The 20163-nt window shown below is 46.0% G+C and overlaps 1 protein-coding gene across 1 annotated transcript in view; it reads right to left on the bottom strand.

Moving 5' to 3' along the window:
• Positions 1-2982: 2982 nt before the first annotated feature.
• LOC108534648 (matrix metalloproteinase-24-like) overlaps positions 2983-20163 on the bottom strand; it is a 31325-nt gene continuing 14144 nt past the window's right edge. The window contains exons 2-4 of the mRNA XM_017880116.1: positions 11659-11807; positions 5664-5780; positions 2983-3626 (exon numbers count right to left, since the gene is read on the bottom strand). Of these exons, the coding sequence (XP_017735605.1) occupies positions 3233-3626; positions 5664-5780; positions 11659-11714 (567 nt within the window). The 5' untranslated portion in view covers positions 11715-11807 and the 3' untranslated portion in view covers positions 2983-3232. The remainder of the gene's footprint in view (positions 3627-5663; positions 5781-11658; positions 11808-20163) is intronic.

Genomic DNA, 20163 nt, shown 5'->3' with positions numbered 1-20163 from the left:
AAAAGAAAAAAGAAGTAAGCTAGTAAGTTCAAAAAGTTCCCAGGAAACTCCACCCCTTTGCTGAGTCTACCTGGAAATTAAACGAGATAATAGATGGATGCTCAATAAATTTTGGTTCCTTTCCTCTCACCCAAAACCTGCCATCACTGCATTCCAGTTCACCAGCCAGGGGTCAATTGCTGTGGTCCTGAGCTGCATCTGGACCACCAACCATTCTGCTTGGTTTTCTAGAGCAGAGCAAAGTCCTGATTCTTATCCAAAGAAGACATTAGCAATCTTGGAATTTCTATCAGAATTGGCAGTCTTTCATGAAAGTTGGGGTGGGACAGATGGGAGAAGTGCTGGGATGGTGCCCATCCACAGGTCCCAGGTCCTTCCCACACACATCACCAGCTCTTGAGATTTGGGGGCTGGGTTCAACAAGTTCTGCAAAAGCAAGGAGCAGGTGTGGGCAGTGCACACCCCCAGTGCTGGGCAGAAGGGGAGGGCAGAGGAGTGGGAGTGTCTTCCCATTGCCTCCTCTGGACATCTCTTTGAACATTCATTTGTCTCTATCAGGAATATAACTAAAACCTTATCAGCTAACAGTGCCTGGCACATAACAGGGCCTCAAAAATGTTAGTTCTCTTTTCCTCACATCTTATCTGTTAGCACAGCCAGCCATTTGTTGACACCGATCCAAAAATAAGAATGAGATAAATAATAGGTACTCAGAGAGCCAGAAAGTACATGCAGGACACACAGGAGAGACACCAGGGCAAAGGAAATGGAGTTCGATAGGAAAAAGGACAAAAATCTGAAGAACGAAGAGGATAAAGAACAATTTAACAGGTTCATGACTTTGCCTCGGCTGAGCCTTGGCCAAACCACCTCCTGGTCCAACCTTTGACAGATAACCCCAGAGCTGCCAATCCCTGATCCATGCAATGATATGTTCTCAAGGAGGTGATCCCCACCTATAGACACCAAACATGGCCTCTGGGGAAACCAGCTTTGAGAGTCTGCTCTCAGCCTGGAGCAGCCGCAGGGCAGGAGAAAAGGATGCCCGGTGTTCCCCAAGCTTGTTTCAACTTAAGAGTCAGGATCTCTGTGGGAAGGACCTGGGAATCCACATTTATAACAAGAACCCCCGCTGGTTCTTACGATTAGGCCAGGTAGGAAAACTCTAGGTATTAAGACAGAATTTCTCATGGTGATGGAATAGCTGCATCAGAAGGCCCCAGGAATGTATTAGACCAATTGCAGATTCCCAGGTCCTACCCCGGACCCAGAGAATCAGAATGACAAGAGGTTAGGAGCCAGCAATCTGCAGTCCTTTTTTTTTTTTTGAGACAGAATCTCTGTTGCCCGGGCTGGAGTGCAGTGGCGTGATCTCGACTCACTGCAACCTCCACCTCCTGGATTCAAGGGATTCTCCTGCCTCAACCTCCAAAGTAGCTGGGATTACAGGCGCCCACCACCATGACTGGCTAATTTTTGTGTTTTCCATAGAGATGGAGTTTCACCATGTTGGCCAGGCTGGTCTTGAACTCCTGACCTCAGGTGATCCACCTGCCTCAGCCTCCCAAAGTGCTGGGATTACAGGTGTGACCTACGGTGCCTGGCCTGGAATCTACATTCTTGAAAATTTCTAGGTGATTTCTAGTTTCTAGGTGATTCTGCTGTGCCCTACAGTTTGAGAACCATGGAAGCTTAGCGTGATGGCTAAAAGCATGGGCTCCAGGGCCATAATGCCCAGGTTCAAAGTCTTATTTCACCATTCACCAACTATGGGACCTTAGGTAGGTTACTTAATGTTTCTCTATGTCTCAGTTTACCTATCTGTAAAATGAAGATAACAATATTTACCTATAATAATAATTTTACGTCATATATTTACACTTTATATATTGCTTAATATAAATTTCATTATGTATTATAATATATTTAATAGATATAATAGTTTCCTCACATAATGGGTGGCAAGCACTTGGTACGGGCCTTAGAACACCAGCATACCCACTAATTGTCATCTATTATAATCCAAAAGCCACACTCCTCTGTCCCTCTTTCCTCCAAACTCCTAGTGTATTTTCTTGGTACCTCTGCTACAGCCTTGGGTAGTGTCTGTCTATGACAGGGTTACTTATGTGCACACGTAACTGCCCTGCTAGATTGACTTTGGACTGCCAGAGGACAGAGATCATGCCATTTTTTTCAAACGTTCAGTTCCCCCGGTCTTTGCAAGACTTTGTATCATGTTTGTTAGAGTTGGAAGGCCCTTAGCAATCACCTAATCCAGCCCCTCACTTTGCAGATGAGGAGACTGAGGGTATCACATAGCCAGTAGTTGAACCAGGGCTAAATACCTGCATTGTCACCTTTCAGCTATGCCAGTTGAGCCCCAACTCTTCATCTTAAAAATGGGTGTAATAATGTACACTTGCCTACGTACTAAGCATGTGGCTTGTGAGTAAATATTGATGAGGAACTTTTTGGCAACCTGCAGGGTATCATTAGTATTGCTGCACGGTATTGGCTCTGCCTCCGTAAATATTCGTTGAACCATAGTGGTGCAGGGTAAATTATCCAAGGATGCCAGAATAATTTCAGGGCCTAATACTCACATGTGAGGGTGACAAAGGAGGGAGCCAGTCGTGTCATTCATAAGATGGCTTTTGGAGCCCTCATCATTCAGGCCATAGCTTACTACTTTCAGACCCCACTTTCAGCTTTAATGCCTTTTAACCTTTTTTTTTTTTTTTTTTGAGATGGAGTTTCACTCGTTGCCTAGGCTGGAGTGCAATGGTGCGATCTTGGCTCACTGCAACCTCCGCCTTCTGGGTTCAAGCGATTCTCATGCCTCAGCCTCCTGAGTAGCTGGGATTACAAACACCTGCTACCACGCCCAGATAATTTTTGTATTTTTAGTAGAGACAGGGTTTCACCATGTTGGCCAGGCTGGTCTTGAACTCCTGACCTCAGGTGATCCACCTGCCTCGGCCTCCCAAAGTGCTGGGATTACAGGTGTGAGCCATTGCGCCCGACCCCTTTTAAACTTTTCCTTCAGCCTCTGGTCCATTACTTTATCTTCTTACTCGTGGTCTAACCTTACTTTTCTCCTGCCAACCGGACTATCTTCTAAGTGACCTGACTCATCTCCATGGCCCTGGCTCTGGTGGATCGAATGTTGAATATTATCAGAAATTACAGTTCCCACCCTCTTACGGTCTTAGTTCTTGGACAAGAGGCTCTAGAAAGCAGGAAACTCATCTAAGATGTCCTCCAAGTTCTTTCCCAACAACTGAGCAGCCCTTGACCCCTGTCCCCTCATGGCCTTACCATCATGGTTGGCATTTCCTAGTGTCCATGGCTCATCAGAGTCAAAGTGGGTGTCTCCTCCAATCCCTGGGCCAGGGAAGTAGGCATGAGCCAGGAATCCCCCTTCTCCATCAAATGGGGAGCTGTCACCGTGGAAACCAGAAGCAAAAAAGATCATGATGTCTGCCTCCTTCCGGTCGCTTTTGATCTCGTGGTATGGCACCTCTTCAAAGGTCAGTGGGGTCACCTTCTGCCACACATCAAAAGCCTGGCGAATAGCTTTCCGCGTGTCTAGCTCACCCACTTTTGGGGTATAGTTGTGAATGCTGGTGAGAGAGGAGAGGATCATTAGTCAAGATCAGAGAGTCAGAGAACAGCAGAGCTAAAATAGATATCTGAGACAATGTGGCTCAGTGATCTGAATTTGAACCCTAGAATTCTGCTTAGCTGCCCCAGGGGTTGAAGAAGAGGCTGAGTAGGCAGAGCTCTGGATCTCCACCCTGCCTCAGTCAGATGGCTTTGCTTTACTCAGTGTTTTCCATTTGATCTCCAGCAAAGCTGTGTTGAATAAAGGATTCCACTCTAGTTTGTTGAAAAAAGTAAATTGGGGCCGGGCGCAGTGATTCATGCCTGTAATCCCAGCACTTTGGGAGGCCGAGGCTGGCGGACCACTTGAGGTCAGGAATTCGAGACCAGCCTGGCCAACATGGCAAAACCCTGTCTCTGTTAAAAGTACAAAAATTAGCCAGGCATGGTGGTGTGAGCCTATAATCTCAGCTACTTGGGAGGCTGAAGCAGGATAATTGCTTGAACCCAGAGGCAGAGGTTGCAGTGAGCCAAGACTGCACCACTGCACACTGCACTCCAGCCTGGATAACACAGTGAGACTCTGTCTCAAAAAAAAAAAAAAAAAAAAAAAAGAAATTGGTAAATAGGATTTTCTGAATTTTAAGGTTTTTTTTCTAATATAAAATACTTTCATTTATAAAAGTTATAAAACTATTCAAATAATAGAGAGGAGTTTAAGTGAAAAGTCTCTTTAAAAATCTTTAGCACCAATCTTTGGCTTGTCTTCCTAGAAGCTGGCCGGTATCTGATTTAATCCATTATAGATTTAGCTGTTTAGGGTTGCTGTGTTCATACTGCATGGTTCTTCACAAAACACCATCATGGGTTGTTGTTATGGGTTCTCTGCCCTGTGACCCTCTGGGGCATGGATTATTCTACCTACTCCATACGTAAGAAAACTGAGGCCCAGAGAAGTTGAGTGAAAGAAGTTACTCAGAGTTGGGTTAGAACCCAGTGCTTCTTTCTCTTGATCCACTTTACCCCTTCAAGAGACCCGAAAGTCTATTCAGTTTCTAACCTAGATTCTTAAGTTTCCTTCTCTTGTCAGATTTCTGAAAAAAAAAAAAAAAAAAAAAAGTCCCTTTCTGTAGGGAGCGCTTGTCGGCAGGAGAGCCCTTAGTTCAACTCTAAGGATCTCTGTCTCAGGTTCTGCCTCTGCACCCAAGGGATCCACCTGAGATGACAGCAGAGCCTTGAGAAGTGCCAACCAGCACCCACCTGAGCCTTCCCATGCCTGGACCTTGCCCCAGCCCCACCTGAGCCTGCTCAGTACCTGGCCCTTGCCCCCCAGCCCCACTCTGGTGCTTGAGTCTGCTGTGATGGGCTCCGTCATCTCTGTTCTTGGGCCACTGATCTGGCTTGGACATGGATCCTGCTCTCCCCTTTGTTCCTCCAGACAGTATGACACTATTATGAGTCAGGTCCCAGTTCTTTGTACTCCTTAAGAAACAACTGGAATGCTGTGTTGGGAATCTCAGGTGAAGTCCATCAGGTGGATTTTGGGGTGGGAGGATCCAGATGAGAGGGAATAGGGTTTGGCAGGCAGTGATAATGAGACTGAATTAAGCCATGGTTTTGTTTTTTGTTTTGTGGTTTTTGTTTCATTTGTTTTGTTTTGGAGACAGAGTCTCACTCTGTCACCCAGGCTGGAGTACAGTGGCGTGATATAGCTCACTGCAAGCCATGGTTCTTTATCACAGCTGAAAGTTACTAAACCATTCATACCCCACTTTCTGTAACCTAAAAACTATAGGCATCTAAACAGAACACAACTAAGAGCCCCCAGAGGACCAAACAAACCTGAGGTTGGAGTCACAGCATCCTGTGGAAGCCACAAGGAGGACAAAGTTATGGGCTCTCAGCACCTGGTGCTGATGCCACATGCCTGGCCCTTGGCCTACGCTGTGAGCCTGATCCCCAGGCCCCCCTACATTGTGAGCCTTTGAAACTCAGGCAAGGAAAAGCAGAGTGAGGGTGGAGCCAAAGGCAGGGAGGAAGAGGGGAAGTCGAAGCACCTGTAGGTAATGTGTTTTTGCCTCCACTTCTGTCCAGTCAGGGCATAGCGCTTGTTTCTCCGCCTACGGCTTAAGTGGGGGTGATCAGGGACACCACATCGGGGTTTCTTCATCCACCTGGGCAGAGAGAGGACACACACATACGCATATGCACTGAACACTCTAGGAAGGGACTGCATATTCCCCAGCTCCAATCTGGAAAGCAATGTGCATTCCTCAATCTACACTCTGGGACCCTGGCTGGGATGGACTCCAACAGGAACATGATTGACCAAGTGATTCATTAATTCATACACTCACAATCTTAGATGAGGAAACATAGCTGTATAAAGACTGAGAATCAGAATACATGGGCTTGATAAGTTCCAGCTCCACCACTAGTCATAGGACCCCCAGGCAAGTGGCTGAACCAATATGAACCTCAGTTTCCTCCTCTGCAACATGAGAACTCTAGTTCTTGTTCTTAGGTGGATGTGCATCTTCAAGGAGAACGTACATGTGAAAATGCTCTGTAAATGCCATCAGATCACAGCCTGCCCTGGTTAAAAGCCTCCAACGACTTCCCCGAACACCCAAAATAAAATTCAAACTCTTCAGCCGGGCGCAGTGGCTCACGCCTGTAATCCCAGCACTTTGGGAGGCCGAGGCAGGTGACCTGAGGTCAGGAGTTCGAGACCAGCCTGGCCAACACGGTGAAACCCCCGTCTCTACTAAAAATTAAAAAAAAAAAAATTAGCCAGCTGCATTGCTTACACCTGTAATCCCAGCTACTCAGGAGGCTGAGGCAGGAGAATCGCTTGAACCTGAGAGGTGGAGGTTGCAGCCAAGATTGTGCCACTGCACTCCAGCCTGGGTGACAGAGAGAGACTCCATCTCAAAAAAAAAAAAAAGTCAAACTCTTCATCCTGACCCACAAAGGCCCACATGACCCAGCCCCTGCATACCTGTCCAAGAACATCGTCATCCTTCTCCCCTTACATCCTAAGCTCCAGGCATGGCGACCTTCTTGCTTTTCCTTGAGCATGCTAAGCCTATTCCTATGGTAGGGTCTTTGCATTGCTGTTCCCTCTACTTGCAACACTCTTCTTCTGCATGTGGTTTATTCCCTTACTTCATTAAAGTCTCTGCTCAAATAGTATCCCTTCACAGAGGACTTCGTTGTCCTTTCTATCTAAAATAGTTTCCCTGACCCCAACCCACTGCTATCTGCTTATCCTGCTTAATGTTTCTTCATAGGATTTATCACTCGTGAACTTAGATTATGCATTTGCTTTCTTGTTTGTTCTTTGTCTCTTTCCCCAGATTCTAAGCTCCATAAGGACAGGAGCCTTGCCTGTATCCCCAGGGCTGGCACAGTGCCTGACACAGAAGGGGTTCAATAATTATTGTTGACTGACTGACTGAATGAATCACAACTATCCAACAGTAGAATGGCATAGCATGAAGACAGCAAATTCTCTTTTTTTTTTTTTTTTTTTTTTTTGAGACGGAGTCTGGCTCTGTCTCCCAGGCTGGAGTGCAGTGGCCGGATCTCAGCTCACTGCAAGCTCCGCCTCCCGGATTCACGCCATTCTCCTGCCTCAGCCTCCGGAGTAGCTGGGACTACAGGCGCCCGCCACCTCGCCCGGCTAGTTTTTTGTATTTTAGTAGAGACGGGGTTTCACCGTGTTAGCCAGGATGGTCTCGATCTCCTGACCTCGTGATCCGCCCGTCTCAGCCTCCCAAAGTGCTGGGATTACAGGCTTGAGCCACCGCGCCCGGCTAGCAAATTCTCTTTCACTAGACTTGTTCAAGAAGTGAATAAACAGGCTGGGTGTGGTGGCTCACACCTGTAATCCCAGCACTCTGGGAGGCTGAGGCAGGTGGCTTATCTGAGGTCAGGAGTTTGAGACCAGCCTGGCTAACAAGGTGAAACCCTGTCTCTACTAAAAATACAAAAAAATTAGCTGGGCATAGTGGCAGATGGCTGTAATCCCAGCTACTTGGGAGGCTGAGGCAGGGGAATTGCTTGAACCCGGGAGGCAGAGGTTGTAGTGAGCTAAGATTGTGCCATTGTGCTCCAGCTTGGGCAAGAAGAGCGAAATGCCGTTACAGAAGAAAAAAAAAAAAGAGGTGGCTAAAGAACTGTGGGGTGTGGAACATAATTATCTGCAGCACTTATTATATTGTGTTGTGATTTAAAATTTATTGGTCTATTTCCCCTAATAAATGGTAAATTGAGGACAGGAACTATGTCCTATTCATCATTGTGTCCCCAAAAGGTAGCCCAGTGCCTGAAACTACTTAAATCCTGATATCTGTTTGTTACCAGGTGATACGGTTTTGATTTGTGTCCCTGCCTAGATCTCTCGTCGAACTGTAATCCCCAGTGTTGGAGGCCGGGCCTGCTGGGAGGTGATTGGGCTATGCGGGCAGACTTCCCCTGCTGTTCTGCTGTTAGCGAGTGAGTTCTCATGAGATCTGGTTGTTTAACAGTGTGGAGCACCTCCCGCTTCTCCCTCTTCCCCCTGCTCCAGGCATGTGATGACGTGCTTGTTTCCCCTTTGCCTTCTACTATGATTGAAAGTTTCCTAAGGCATTCCCAGCCATGCTTCCTGTAAAGCCTGTGGAACCCTGAGCCAATTAAACCTCTTTTCTTTATAAATTACCTAGTTTCAGGTATTTATCTTTTTTCTTTCTTTCTTTTTTTTTTGAGACAGAGTCTCGCTCTGTTGCCCAGGCTAGAGTGTAGTGGTGCAATCTCAGCTCACTGCAACCTCTGCCTCCCGAGTTCAAGCAATTGTCCTGCCTCAGCGTCCTGAGTAGTAGCTGGGATTACGGGCATGCATCACCATGCCTGGCTAATTTTTGTAGTTTTAGTAGAGATGGGGTTTCACCACGTTGGTCAGGCTGGTCTCGAACTCCTAGCCTCAGGTGATCTGCCCACCTTGGCCTCCCAAAGTGCTGGGATTACAGGTGTGAGCCACTGCACCCAGCACATTCTTTTAAAACGTTTGATTCTTGGCCAGGTGCAGTAGCTCACACCTATAATCCTAGCACTTTGGGAAGCTGAGGCAGGAGACTGCTTGAGCCTAGAAGATCATGACCAGCCTGGGCAACATGGCAAAACCCTATCTCTACTAAAGATACAAAAAATTAGCCAGGCATGGTGGTACGTGCCTGTAGTCCCAGCTACTAAGGAGGCTGAGGTGGGAGGATCACCTGAGCTTGGAAAGTTGAGGCTACAGTAAGCCAAGATCGCACCACTATACTCCAACCTGGGTGAGGGGAGTGAGACCTTGTCTCAAAATCTAAAATAAAATAAAATAAAGTTTGATTCTTAAAACAACACTGTGAGGTAACAGAAATTATTATTCCCATTTCACAGATGAGGGAAACAATCCACAGATAAATCCAGTACCTTGTAAAACACAGAAATCAGCAAGGCAGGACTGGAACTTAGTTGAATGAAAAAAATGAACTGTTAATTAATGCAATTTAACAAAGCCTGAAGCTTTTAGTTTTTCCTGTCACTGCTAAGCACAAAGTTGAGCTAGAGGAACTATGTTGTTGACCAAATGAATGGGTGAATGAATAAATGTGTGACATTTCCCAAGGTAGACACTCAAACATAGTACTTTAAATGGCTAATCTAGCTTCCTTTCATTAACAGTCCCTGGGAAGAGAACCAAGAACCACCTCTGGCTGAGTTAGACCTGGAAGGCACCTAGGGGAGGAAACAGGCTTAGAGAAGGGCAGCCATTGCCCAAGGTCACAGAGCTGGAGCTGCAACTTGGGGCTCTAAATTCTACCCCGAACACTCCCCAACTCAGGTCTTGAATTAATAAGTGTGACTGGCTTCCTCCTTCCCCTGCTTCCAGAGCACAACACCCCCACCTTCCTACAAGGAGGTGTGGGCAGAACTGAAAGTGGGAAATGCCATCCTTTTCCCTCAAATGGTTCCCTCTGCCTCCTCCTTTCACCATCCACCTGCCACTCTCTGAGCGCTATCCAACAGGCCTGGGGCTTTTTGGAACAGAGTAAAACCCAAGGCCAGGTGGTGCCGCAGCAGAGACACCAGTGCTTCTGCCCCAGGATGCACTGCCATGAGGCCTGTGCAAAGCCCTCAAAATAACCTCCGCTTTGAAAGGCGGCTGGGCTCTCTTTAACCAGCCCACTCTGGAGACCACAAGGCCAAGGAGTCCATATCACAGGAGAGGAATATCACATCATCACAGGAGAAGAAGTTCACACTCTCATAGTCAGAGAATCCTAGGAATAGGAAATGTTCACATAGGATTTTAGGATCCTAAAACCCCAGACTCGTCAAGTTTTAAAAGCTCAGATGCTTAAAATAATGGAATCTAGGCCGGGCGTGGTGGCTTACGCCTGTAATCCTAGCACTCTGGGAGGCCTGATCATTGCAGGGAGCTCCTGATCACCTGAGGTCAGGAGTTCGAGACCAGCCTGACCAATATGGTGAAACCCTGTCTCTACTAAAAATACAAAAAAAAAATGATAATAAAAAAATTAGCCAGCATGGTGGTACAGGCCTGAGATTTCAGCTACTAGGCAGGCTGAGGCAGGAGAATCGCTTGAACCCCGGAGCCAGAGGTTGCAGTGAGCTGAGATTGTGCCACTGCCCTCCAGCCTGGGTGACAGATTGAGACTCCATTTCATAAAAAAAAAAAAAAAAAAAAGTGGAATCTAGAATTTAGAGCCATAATCCAACACTCCCCTTTGCATATGAACACACTGAGACCCAGAGAGATGATTCTGTCCAGGAGTGACTTACATTAAATTGATCCTTGATCCACAACTGGGTGCATTTCCTGTTCCTCCTCCCACCAACTCCCCTGCATCCTCACCCAGCCCTGCTAGCTCCTTCCAGCTGCCTCAGGCTCCCCTCCCTTCCCACCTCCTTAGGAAACTCACTCCTGCTCTTTCCCATGCTTTAATGATGTGAATGGCTTTTCTTAAACAGCTCTCATAGCTTTCTTAAGCAAGTTTAAGCCTATTCAACTCTCTCCCGTCTTAAACAAACAAAACTTCATCCTCTCTAGCTGCTACCCATTTCTCCCCACCTCCCTGTCAAGCTTCTTGAATGTCTTTCCTCCACTTGCTACCTCTTCTCCTCACCTCCGCTTCTCCCCACTTCAGTCTGACTTCATCTCCACCATTCTGCTGAGGTTAACAACAACCTCTTTGTCACTAAACCCAGCAGACAACTTTCAGCCGTGCTTCTGTTGGAGGGCTCTGGAGCGGCTGGCCCCACTGACCACCCACACCATGTGGCATCATGACAGTGCATCACATCATCACATGAGGCTTCTTCCTCTCCGGCTGCCCCTTCCTGGCTAGCTTTGCGGGGGGTGCTATCCCCAGCACCTGCCTGTGAATCTTTACATTCTCCTTGAGTGATTGTGACCATCCTCATGGCTTTTTTCTACCTCCTAAGTGTTACTACCTCCCAAGTGTCTCCCCAAAACTCATTGTTTCCTTCTGAGCTCTAGACTGGTGTGGCTCGATGACTGTATTTGTCATTAAATGGTGAGCCTCTGGAGGGCCGGATGACAGGCACATGCAGGCGCCCAGCAAATGTTTGGTAAATGGAAAAAGTGGAGCCAACTCATTATCATTCAAGCATTTTCTGTATTCTATGAGACATGTACCTTGCAGGGAGCTCCAGAGGGTGACCCACAGATAAATTATTCGAGCCCGAGGGGATTTAAGAGCCCATCTACAACCCAATCCCTCGTTGTACTGATAAGGAAACTGAGGTCCAGAAGGGTTAAGCAACTTGTCTCCAAGGTCACATGGAAAGTTAATGGGAGGGCTGGACTCCCATCCCAGCACGTCCACCACTCACATCGGGATTATTCTCTCCCGGGATGGCACTGCAGGAATAAAAGATAGGAAGGGAAGATGGGCATGGGGTGTACACAGGCCATGACAAATGTGAACCCAAATGTAAGTCCAGAAAGTTCAAAGGCACAATGTCCTACGCAAATCTTACTCGATCGTTGTCTGATCCAACACACCGGTGACTGGGATCCCGTAAAACTGCTGCATAGTGGAGACTGCTGACTGCAAGGCCTTCCCTGAGTGCAACGCAGATGCCCGTGAATCATAGGGAAGCAGATAGCCATAGGACTTTAACCAGTTCTGAAAGACACATGAAAGAAAAGGATGCATTATGCTGGGAAAGGCTCTGTTCTACCTGGGCAGAGATGTGCCCTTAAAATGAGGGATCATTTGACCCCAGTGACTCCTGGACTCATGCTCTGAGTTCTTTTCACTCCACCCTGCAGACACTGTCAAATTAACCTCCAGAAAGCAGCTTTTATTGGCGTCCTCTCCTGCTAGAAACCTTTCATTGGATTTCTGTTGGCCACAGAATAAAGACTAAATTTGAATTCAGAGCTTTCCATTGCCCTGCCTCTTTACTCATTTATTCAGTGCTTTCCACTGATATTGGACTAGACATGGAAAAGCACAGCACGGTTAATTCTGTGATACAGAGAGGCATTTTGAAAATGTTGTGCCACCCAGAAACGCACTGTGTGTACTGTCAAAGCTTGACAAAGAACCATGTTGTAGAATATTTATTGGTAGGAGATTATATACAATATGTATTGCTACCCCCCCAGAAAAGCAAGCCACTATAAATAAATATAAATAAAACAATGCATGATCTTATTTAAATATAAATAAATGATGTGTGCATAGAAAAAACCTAGAAAGGCATATATAAAAATTATGTAGGAGGCCAGGCGCGGTGGCTCAAGCTTGTAGTCCCAGCACTTTGGGAGACTGAGACGGACGGATCACGAGGTCAGGAGATCAAGACACCCTGGCTAACACAGTGAAACCCCGTGTCTACTAAAAAATACAAAAAACTAGCTGGGCGAGGTGGCGGGTGCCTGTAGTCCCAGCTACTCGGGAGGCTGAGGCAATAGAATGGTGTAAACCCGGGAGGCGGAGCTTGCAGTGAGTTGAGATCCGGCTGCTGCACTCCAGCCCAGGTGACAGAGCCAGACTCCGTCTCAAAAAAAAAAAAAAAAAAAAAAAAAAAAAAAAAAAAAAGATTATGTAGGAGAATTCCTGATTTTTAGGAGATACACACTGAAGTATTGAGGCTGACATAAGGGTGCATAATATCTGTAACTTATTCTTTTTTTTTTTGCCCAGGTGACAATTGGCTAGCATATTATTCTTAAATGGGTTCAGAAGTATACGTATATGGCCAGGCACGGTGGTTTATGCCTAAAATCCCAGCACTTTGGGAGACCGAGGCTGGAGGTTCACCTGAGGTCAGGAGTTCGAGACCAGCTTGGCCAACATGATGAAACCCCATATCTACTAAAAATACAAAAATTGGCCAGTCGTGGTGGCGCATGCCTGTAATCCCGGCTACTCGGGAGGCTGAGGCAGGAGAATCGGTTGGACCTGGGAGGCAGAGGCTGCACTGAGCCAAGATTGCACCACTGCCCTCTAACCTGGGTGACAGAGCAAGACTCTATCGTAAAAAAAAAAAAGAAATATACATATATGTCTATATATATATAAAGAGAGAAACAGAGACAGGAGAGAGAGAGATAAAGTAAGTATAGTTAGATGTTAATAGTTTTGGGTGAGGGGCATTCAAGTATTCTTTGTTGGCTGGGTGTGGTGGCTCATACTTATAATCCCAGTGCTTTGAGAGGCCGAGGTGAAAGGATGGCTTGAAGCCAAGAGTTTAAGACCAGCCTGGGCCACATATCAAGACCCCATCTCTACAAAAAAGTTAAACATTAGCTGTGCATGCTGGTGTGCACCCATAGTCCTAGCTACTTGGGAGGCTGAGGCAGGAGGATCACTTGAGCCTGGGAGTAAGAGGCTGTAGTGAGCCATGATCATGCCACTGCACTCCAGGCTGGGCGACAGAGTGAGACCTCATCTCTAAAATAAATAAGTAAATAAATAAATATTTAAAGAAATTGCCCTATTCTCTAAAATGTTTCTGAAAGTCTGAAATGATGTCATAATTTTTTTAAAAAAATAAAAAAGAATTGACTGAGTATCCTTTGGTTATAGTATCACGAGGCACTTCTTTTTTGTGCTTTCCTGTTTTCTAAGTTTTTTGCATGGAGTGATTTTTTTGAAAGAGGAGAAAAACATTAAAAAGGCAAGAGAATCTGAAAGAAGCTTGGGTGAAGGAGCTCAAACAAGCAATGACTCAGAAGGATAGTAAGTAAAGATTATTCCCGGCTGGGCACGGTGGCCCATGCCTGTAATCTCAGCACTTTGGGAGACTGAGGTGGGTGGATCCCCTGAGGTCAGGAGTTTGAGACCAGCCTGACTGTTGGTGAAACCCCGTCTCTACTAAAATACAAAAATTAGCTGGGCGGGGTGGCGGGCTCCTGTAATCTCAGCTACTCGGAAGGCTGAGGCACGAGAATCGCTTGAACCCAGGAGGCAGAGGTTGCAGTGAGCCAAGATCATGCCATTACACTCCAGCTGGGGCAAAAAGAGCGAAACTCTGTCTCAAAAAGCAAACAAAAAATTATTCCCACCCAAAAGCATGAGGGGATGAAGACCCAGGAACACAAGAGTACCAGGAAATATGTGGCATCAGCTGGAAAATGAGGAAAACATCCGTGTATTTGTTGAGCCCACAAGCATTTCCAGGAGCTACCTGCTGGGCTCGAATCTAGATAACCCCGTTTCCCATCCTCAGAGGATTATCCTGAATGCCAAATAAGCCAATGAAGGGAAAAGAGCCTGAGGAAATGGCATGATTCCCCTCCTAGCTATAGCTTTTGTTTCATGTGTCTATATGAACAGGCTAATTATGGATGTGTCTTTTATTATAAGTCAAATGAAACAGTTTTTCATAAGGCAGCCGATCAGAAACTATAAATAAGTTATTATTTGCTTCACCAAAGGTGACTATAACATCTTTACTGCCTTGTGATAAAATCCATCTGATGATACAAACAAAATTGTCAGAATAATAAAGCCTTGAAACATATACAACAAAGTAACAACTTTCTGTCTCTCACAATTGGATCTGAAACATACTTTCCATTCCAAATGATGGCACAGAATATCAATACTTGCAGTTCCCTAAATATTGATTCTCTTTCCTGCCTTTGTATTAATACATGTTCTTCCCTCTGCCTAATATTTTTCTCAGTTTGGCAAAAAATTTTCATTTTTTGACATGTCAGGCTAAGTTATTTTCTTCCTTTCTGTGCTCCCCAAATCCCCTATTATATTATAGGATTGGGCTGGATCATTTCTTTTACAGTATCAGTCTCCCTCCTCCTCCCTCCTCCTCCTCCTCCTCCCCTGCCTCCTCCTCTCTTCATCCTCCGCAAAAGGCGGGACTTTAGCCTCCTCAAGGGAAGGGGCCATAGCTTAATCATCCAGTGCCCAGGACAGTGATGGGCACGGTAGCTGCTCATTATGTGCATTTGACAAGCAATAACTGAGCACTTACTACAGGCTAGGCACCGTGTGAGGCTCTGAAAAAATGAAGATGAATAAGGAACTCAGAGACTGACAAGTAAACCCACAGTAAAAACACAATGGTAAAAAGCATGTGTGCACAGAGTTCTATGGGAGAACAAAAGAGGGGTGTCTTATCCATGGTGGGGAGGGGGGCAGCACAGAGAAAGGGGAACTCAAGGACAGCTTCCAGGTAGAGATGAGATTTAAGCTAAGACTTGAAGTATACATCGTGTGCAATTGCCTGGAAATGTGGGAGAGCATGGCACATTCTGAGCGGATTTTTTTTTTCTTTTTTTCTCTTTTTTTTTTTTTTTGAGACAGAGTCTTGCTCTCTTGCCCAGGCTGGAGTGCAGTGGCATGATCTCGGCTCACTGCAAACTCTGCCCTCCGGTTCAAGCGATTCTCCTGCTTCAGCCTCCCAAGTAGCTGGGACTACAGGCACATGCCACTACTGCCTGGCTAATTTTTGTATTTTTATTAGAGATGGGGTTTCACCATGTTGGCCAGGCTGGTCTCAAACTACTGACCTCAAGTGATCCGCCTGCCTTGGCCTCCCAAAGTGCTGGGATTACAGGCGTGAGCCACTGTGCCTGGCCATTTGACTCTTGCTTTTTCAAATCTAGCCATCCTGCCCTCCCATGTGCTCCTGGGACCAAGAGCCAGTTCTTGTGGGTCCTATGGAGGGCAGTTCATCTTTTGCAGTCAAGTCTACTTTCTCTTGGGTGACTTATGGATATGACAGCATCTCCCAGAAGGCTGGGGACACTGCATAGCGCCTGGTGCTGAGTGGATGCGGAGAAATGATGGCTAAATGGAATTACATGCTCTTCACCTTCTCACTCAACTTTCTTAGGACCAAACACAATTACTTTCTATTAGGCTTTAGCTTGAGGAAAGTACTTTCCCTATAGGAGATTCTGTATACTTTAAGATATAAGAAAAGGAACACTGGATAACCCAATGCATTTCCCTTTTTGTCTTTCTCCCAGGAACATTTCAGCCAAATTTATAGCTTATGTGTTGAGCATGGGAATGTTTGGAAGTAACAATTACTTTTTTCATCCTTCAACCCCCAAGTTTTATGTTTCATCCTTCAAAGATTTACATAAAGACATTATGGTTTTTTTTAAATTTAATTTTTATTTATTTATTATTTTTGAGATGGAGTCTCACTCTGTTCCCAGGCTGGAGTGCAGCGGTACTATCTCGGCTCACTGCAACCTCTGCCTCCCAGGTTCAAGCGATTCTCCTGTCTCAGCCTCCCGAGTAGCTGGGATTACAGGCATGTGCCACCATGCCCAGGTAATTTTTGTATTTTTAACAGCAACAGGGTTTCACCATTTTGGCCAGGCTGGTCTTGGACTCCTGAGCTCAGGTGATCCACCCGCCTTGGCCTCCCTAAGTGCTGGGATTACAGGTGTAGAGCCACAAGACATTATGTTTTAATCTGTAAGCTGCCTCAAGACATCCCCAAAAGAGGTGTGGTACAAACCTAAGATATATCCAGTGCCTCCCTATCTGCCAACGGACTGTATTGGTTCTCTAAAAATTTGACTAAGATGAATTACAGCATTTGGGAAATAGCTAGGGACCTCTGAACAGATAACTGCTGACAAGCCAGTTAGCCAATGGAGTATTTTTTGAGCATCCACCTTGAAGCTAGCATGGAATTTAAAAATCCTCATTCCTGCTTATGGTAGGAGGTGAGGAACAGGGGGTCTTCTACATAAGCCCGCTCTAGTGTTCCAGTGCTCTGGGGACTTAAAAGTAGCTCCTTCTCAGTAAAAAGCTGGCAACCTGGTTTATGCAGCTCCTTTTCTGGGATACTCAAGCAAGGAGCATCTCACAGCCCATCCGGATCCATTACGAACATCACAGAGTCTATCCCGGCCACATCAGGAGTCAGGATCTACGGACTCAGGTCATAGGCAAATGTCTGGGCCAGAACTAAACACTGGGATGGATCAGACACATGGTGGGGCTAGGCCAGTATTAGTGTATTCTCTAATATTCTCTAGGCTCTGTTTCCCCCAACCAGGTTCTCTGGGGACAATCCTCAGAGCCCACGGGCACATTCCTAGGAGGGGAAATGGGGTGGGGGCAGTCAAATGACAGCATCTAAACCAGGGAACAGGACATGAGGTTGGACTGGCATTGTGTGTGTGTGTGTGTGTGTGCGTGTGTGTGTGTGTATTGGAGGCTAAGGAAGATGGATCAGGGTCAGATAATTCTAATTCATGCTGCTTAATCCTGTCTCTGCCACTCACTTTCTCTGTGACCCAGACAATCCTCTGCCTTCTCTGGGCAGAACTCCTGAGGCTAGAGCAAGGGTACTACATTCCAGTCATAGCAAGTCCAAAGCACTCTCTGCCGTTCACAGTTCCAGGTTCTTTCTGCTGCCTCCAAAGCCCATTCTCTTTAAGCACATTAGCAAACTCCTACTCATCCTTCAAGGTCTAGCTCAAATGTCACCTCCTTTGTTAAACCTTCCTTAGCTCTCCCTGTCACAGCTAGTGGTTGACCTCTTTACTCCCGCAGTACTTTGTACACACAACTACCACAATGTATCATACCTAGTCGTGGATATGTCTGTTTTTCCCACTAGATTGAGTTCCTGGAGAACAGAGATGGTGTTATATTTATTTTGGTATCTGTTATAGTAATTAGCACAGTGTCTGACACAAGAAATAATCACTGAGTTCATGAATGAGTGAACAGTTGATCTAGGAGGCACTGCCTGGATATCAAGGAAGGGATTTCATCTTGGGAAGATTTAGTAATACTCATGAAAGCACCAAGCACAATTCCTGGTATCTATTAGAGGTTTCAAAAAACACTTGCTGAAATTCAATCTATTGTGGTTTGACTTCCTTGCTTGATGAGGCAATAGGTTCCATTGTTCCATTTGAAAAAAAAAAAAGAGATAAAATCCACTAAAGGAAAAAAGTCCCATTCACTTTTAGACAGAATGACCTTGCTTTCATCTCTTTACACCTAGATCCATTAATCAATCATCAGCCATGTCAGAAGTCTAACCTTTACAGCTCAGTTAGCCAGTTCTTAAGATGTCTGTCACCCTTTAAGTGCGGAAAGAGGTGTAAACCCAGAGGAAAGTGAGAAAAATCTCAGAATCCAAGCAGAGACCAAAATAGCTGGACTGAGCCAAAGACATAGAGATCATAGACAATACGATGTGATTGGTCTGCCGGCCAGAAGGCAGGATTTGGGGTCCTGAGAAGCCAAAGCTGAGAAGTCCCGGAGTGGTGGCAGTGAAAAGAGAGAGCAGAGAATACCAAGGAGAACAAAATGTGGACAGAAGAGGGAAGAGAGCGGCAGACAGCAGAGGCGGTGATGAGGTTAGAAGTGGCAATGGGGGTGGCAAGAGGCAGATCTCTGGCAGTGCCGACAAGTGCTCCTGGAAACAGAGATGGCCGTGGGGAAGGATGGAAAAGGTGGGTCATTTAAAACAGTGGGGTCGGCCGGGCGCGGTGGCTCAAGCCTGTAATCCCAGCACTTTGGGAGGCCGAGACGGGTGGATCACGAGGTCAGGAGATTGAGACCATCCTGGCTAACATGGTGAAACCCCGTCTCTACTAAAATACAAAAAAACTAGCCGGGCGAGGTGGCGGGCACCTGTAGTCCCAGCTACTTGGGAGGCTGAGGCAGGAGAATGGCGTGAACCCGGGAGGCGGAGCTTGCAGTGAGCCGAGATTGCGCCACTGCCCTCCAGCCTGGGCGACAGAGCGAGACTCCACCTCAAAAAAAAAAAAAAACAAAACAAAACAAAACAAAAAACAGTGGGGTCTCCAGGGGGCATTCGGGAGCATCACAGCTGAGTGGGAGCCTGAACCAGGACCATACGGGCCTGGAGAAGGAGTGAGGAAAATGATCAGGATTAGGTGTTTGATCAGAAATGAAGGGGCAAGGAGGTATTATCAGAAAGGCCAGAGGTAAAGTCTACAAAAAAGGACCAGGCAGGAAGATGTCAAATTTGGAAGCAGGGGCTAGAAGGAGGAAGAAAGAATAAAAGATCCCCATGAAAGAGTTGGGGCAACTATGGTCATAATCTAGGGTGATGAGGTGAACAACAGGAAACAGGCACTGGTCTCAACATGCATGGGAGTTTCAAGTCCAGTTCTAGAGGCTTTATATGCAGAGCGACTGTGACAAACTGGAGCTTGACTAAGGGAGCGTAGCCAAGAGAGTAAGGGGACCGGGAACCATGTCCTGGGAGGACAGATGAGGGGTGTTTAGGTTGGAGAAGACAGACTGTATTAAGGAGAACAGGAGCATGAAGGAGGACATTCTGGTTGGTACAGAAGGCAAGACTAAGACCAGAATGAGAGATTATAGGACAGAGATCTTGACTCATTATAAGAAACAACTTTTTATCATTATACTACAAAGACACATACACATGTATGTTTATTGCAGCACTATTCATAGTAGCAAAAGACTTGGAACCAACCCAAATGCCCATCGATGATAGACTGGATAAAGAAAATGTGGCACATGTACACCCTGGAATACTATGCAGCCATAAAAAAGAATAAGTTCATGTCCTTTGCAGGGACATGGATGAAGCTGGAAACCATCATCCTCAGCAAACTAACACAGGAACAGAAAACCAAACACCACATGTTCTCACTCATAAATAGGAGTTGAACAATGAGAACACATGGACCCAGGGAGGGGAACATCACACACCAGGGCCTATTGAGGGGTGGGGGGAAAGGGAGGGAGAGCATTAGGACAAATACCTAATGCATGTGGGGCTTAAAATCTAGACAACAGGTTGACAGGTGCAGCAAACCACCACAGCACATGTATACCTATGTAACAAACCTGCACGTTCAGCACATGTATCCCAGAACTTAAAGTAGAACAAATAATAATAATAATAATAATAATAATAATAATAAAAGAAATTACAGGCCCTGTGACCCCAAAGATATCCCTGAGTTTAAACACTGTTTTTCAAGGTTTTGTTTACTTTGCTTTGTTTTTTTTTTTTTTTTTTTTTTTT

The sequence above is a fragment of the Rhinopithecus bieti genome, unplaced genomic scaffold, assembly GCF_001698545.2.
Source record: "Rhinopithecus bieti isolate Rb0 unplaced genomic scaffold, ASM169854v2 scaffold_12488, whole genome shotgun sequence".
NCBI classification, from domain to species: Eukaryota; Metazoa; Chordata; class Mammalia; order Primates; family Cercopithecidae; genus Rhinopithecus; species Rhinopithecus bieti.
This window is presented reverse-complemented; position numbering and strand designations above follow the sequence as displayed.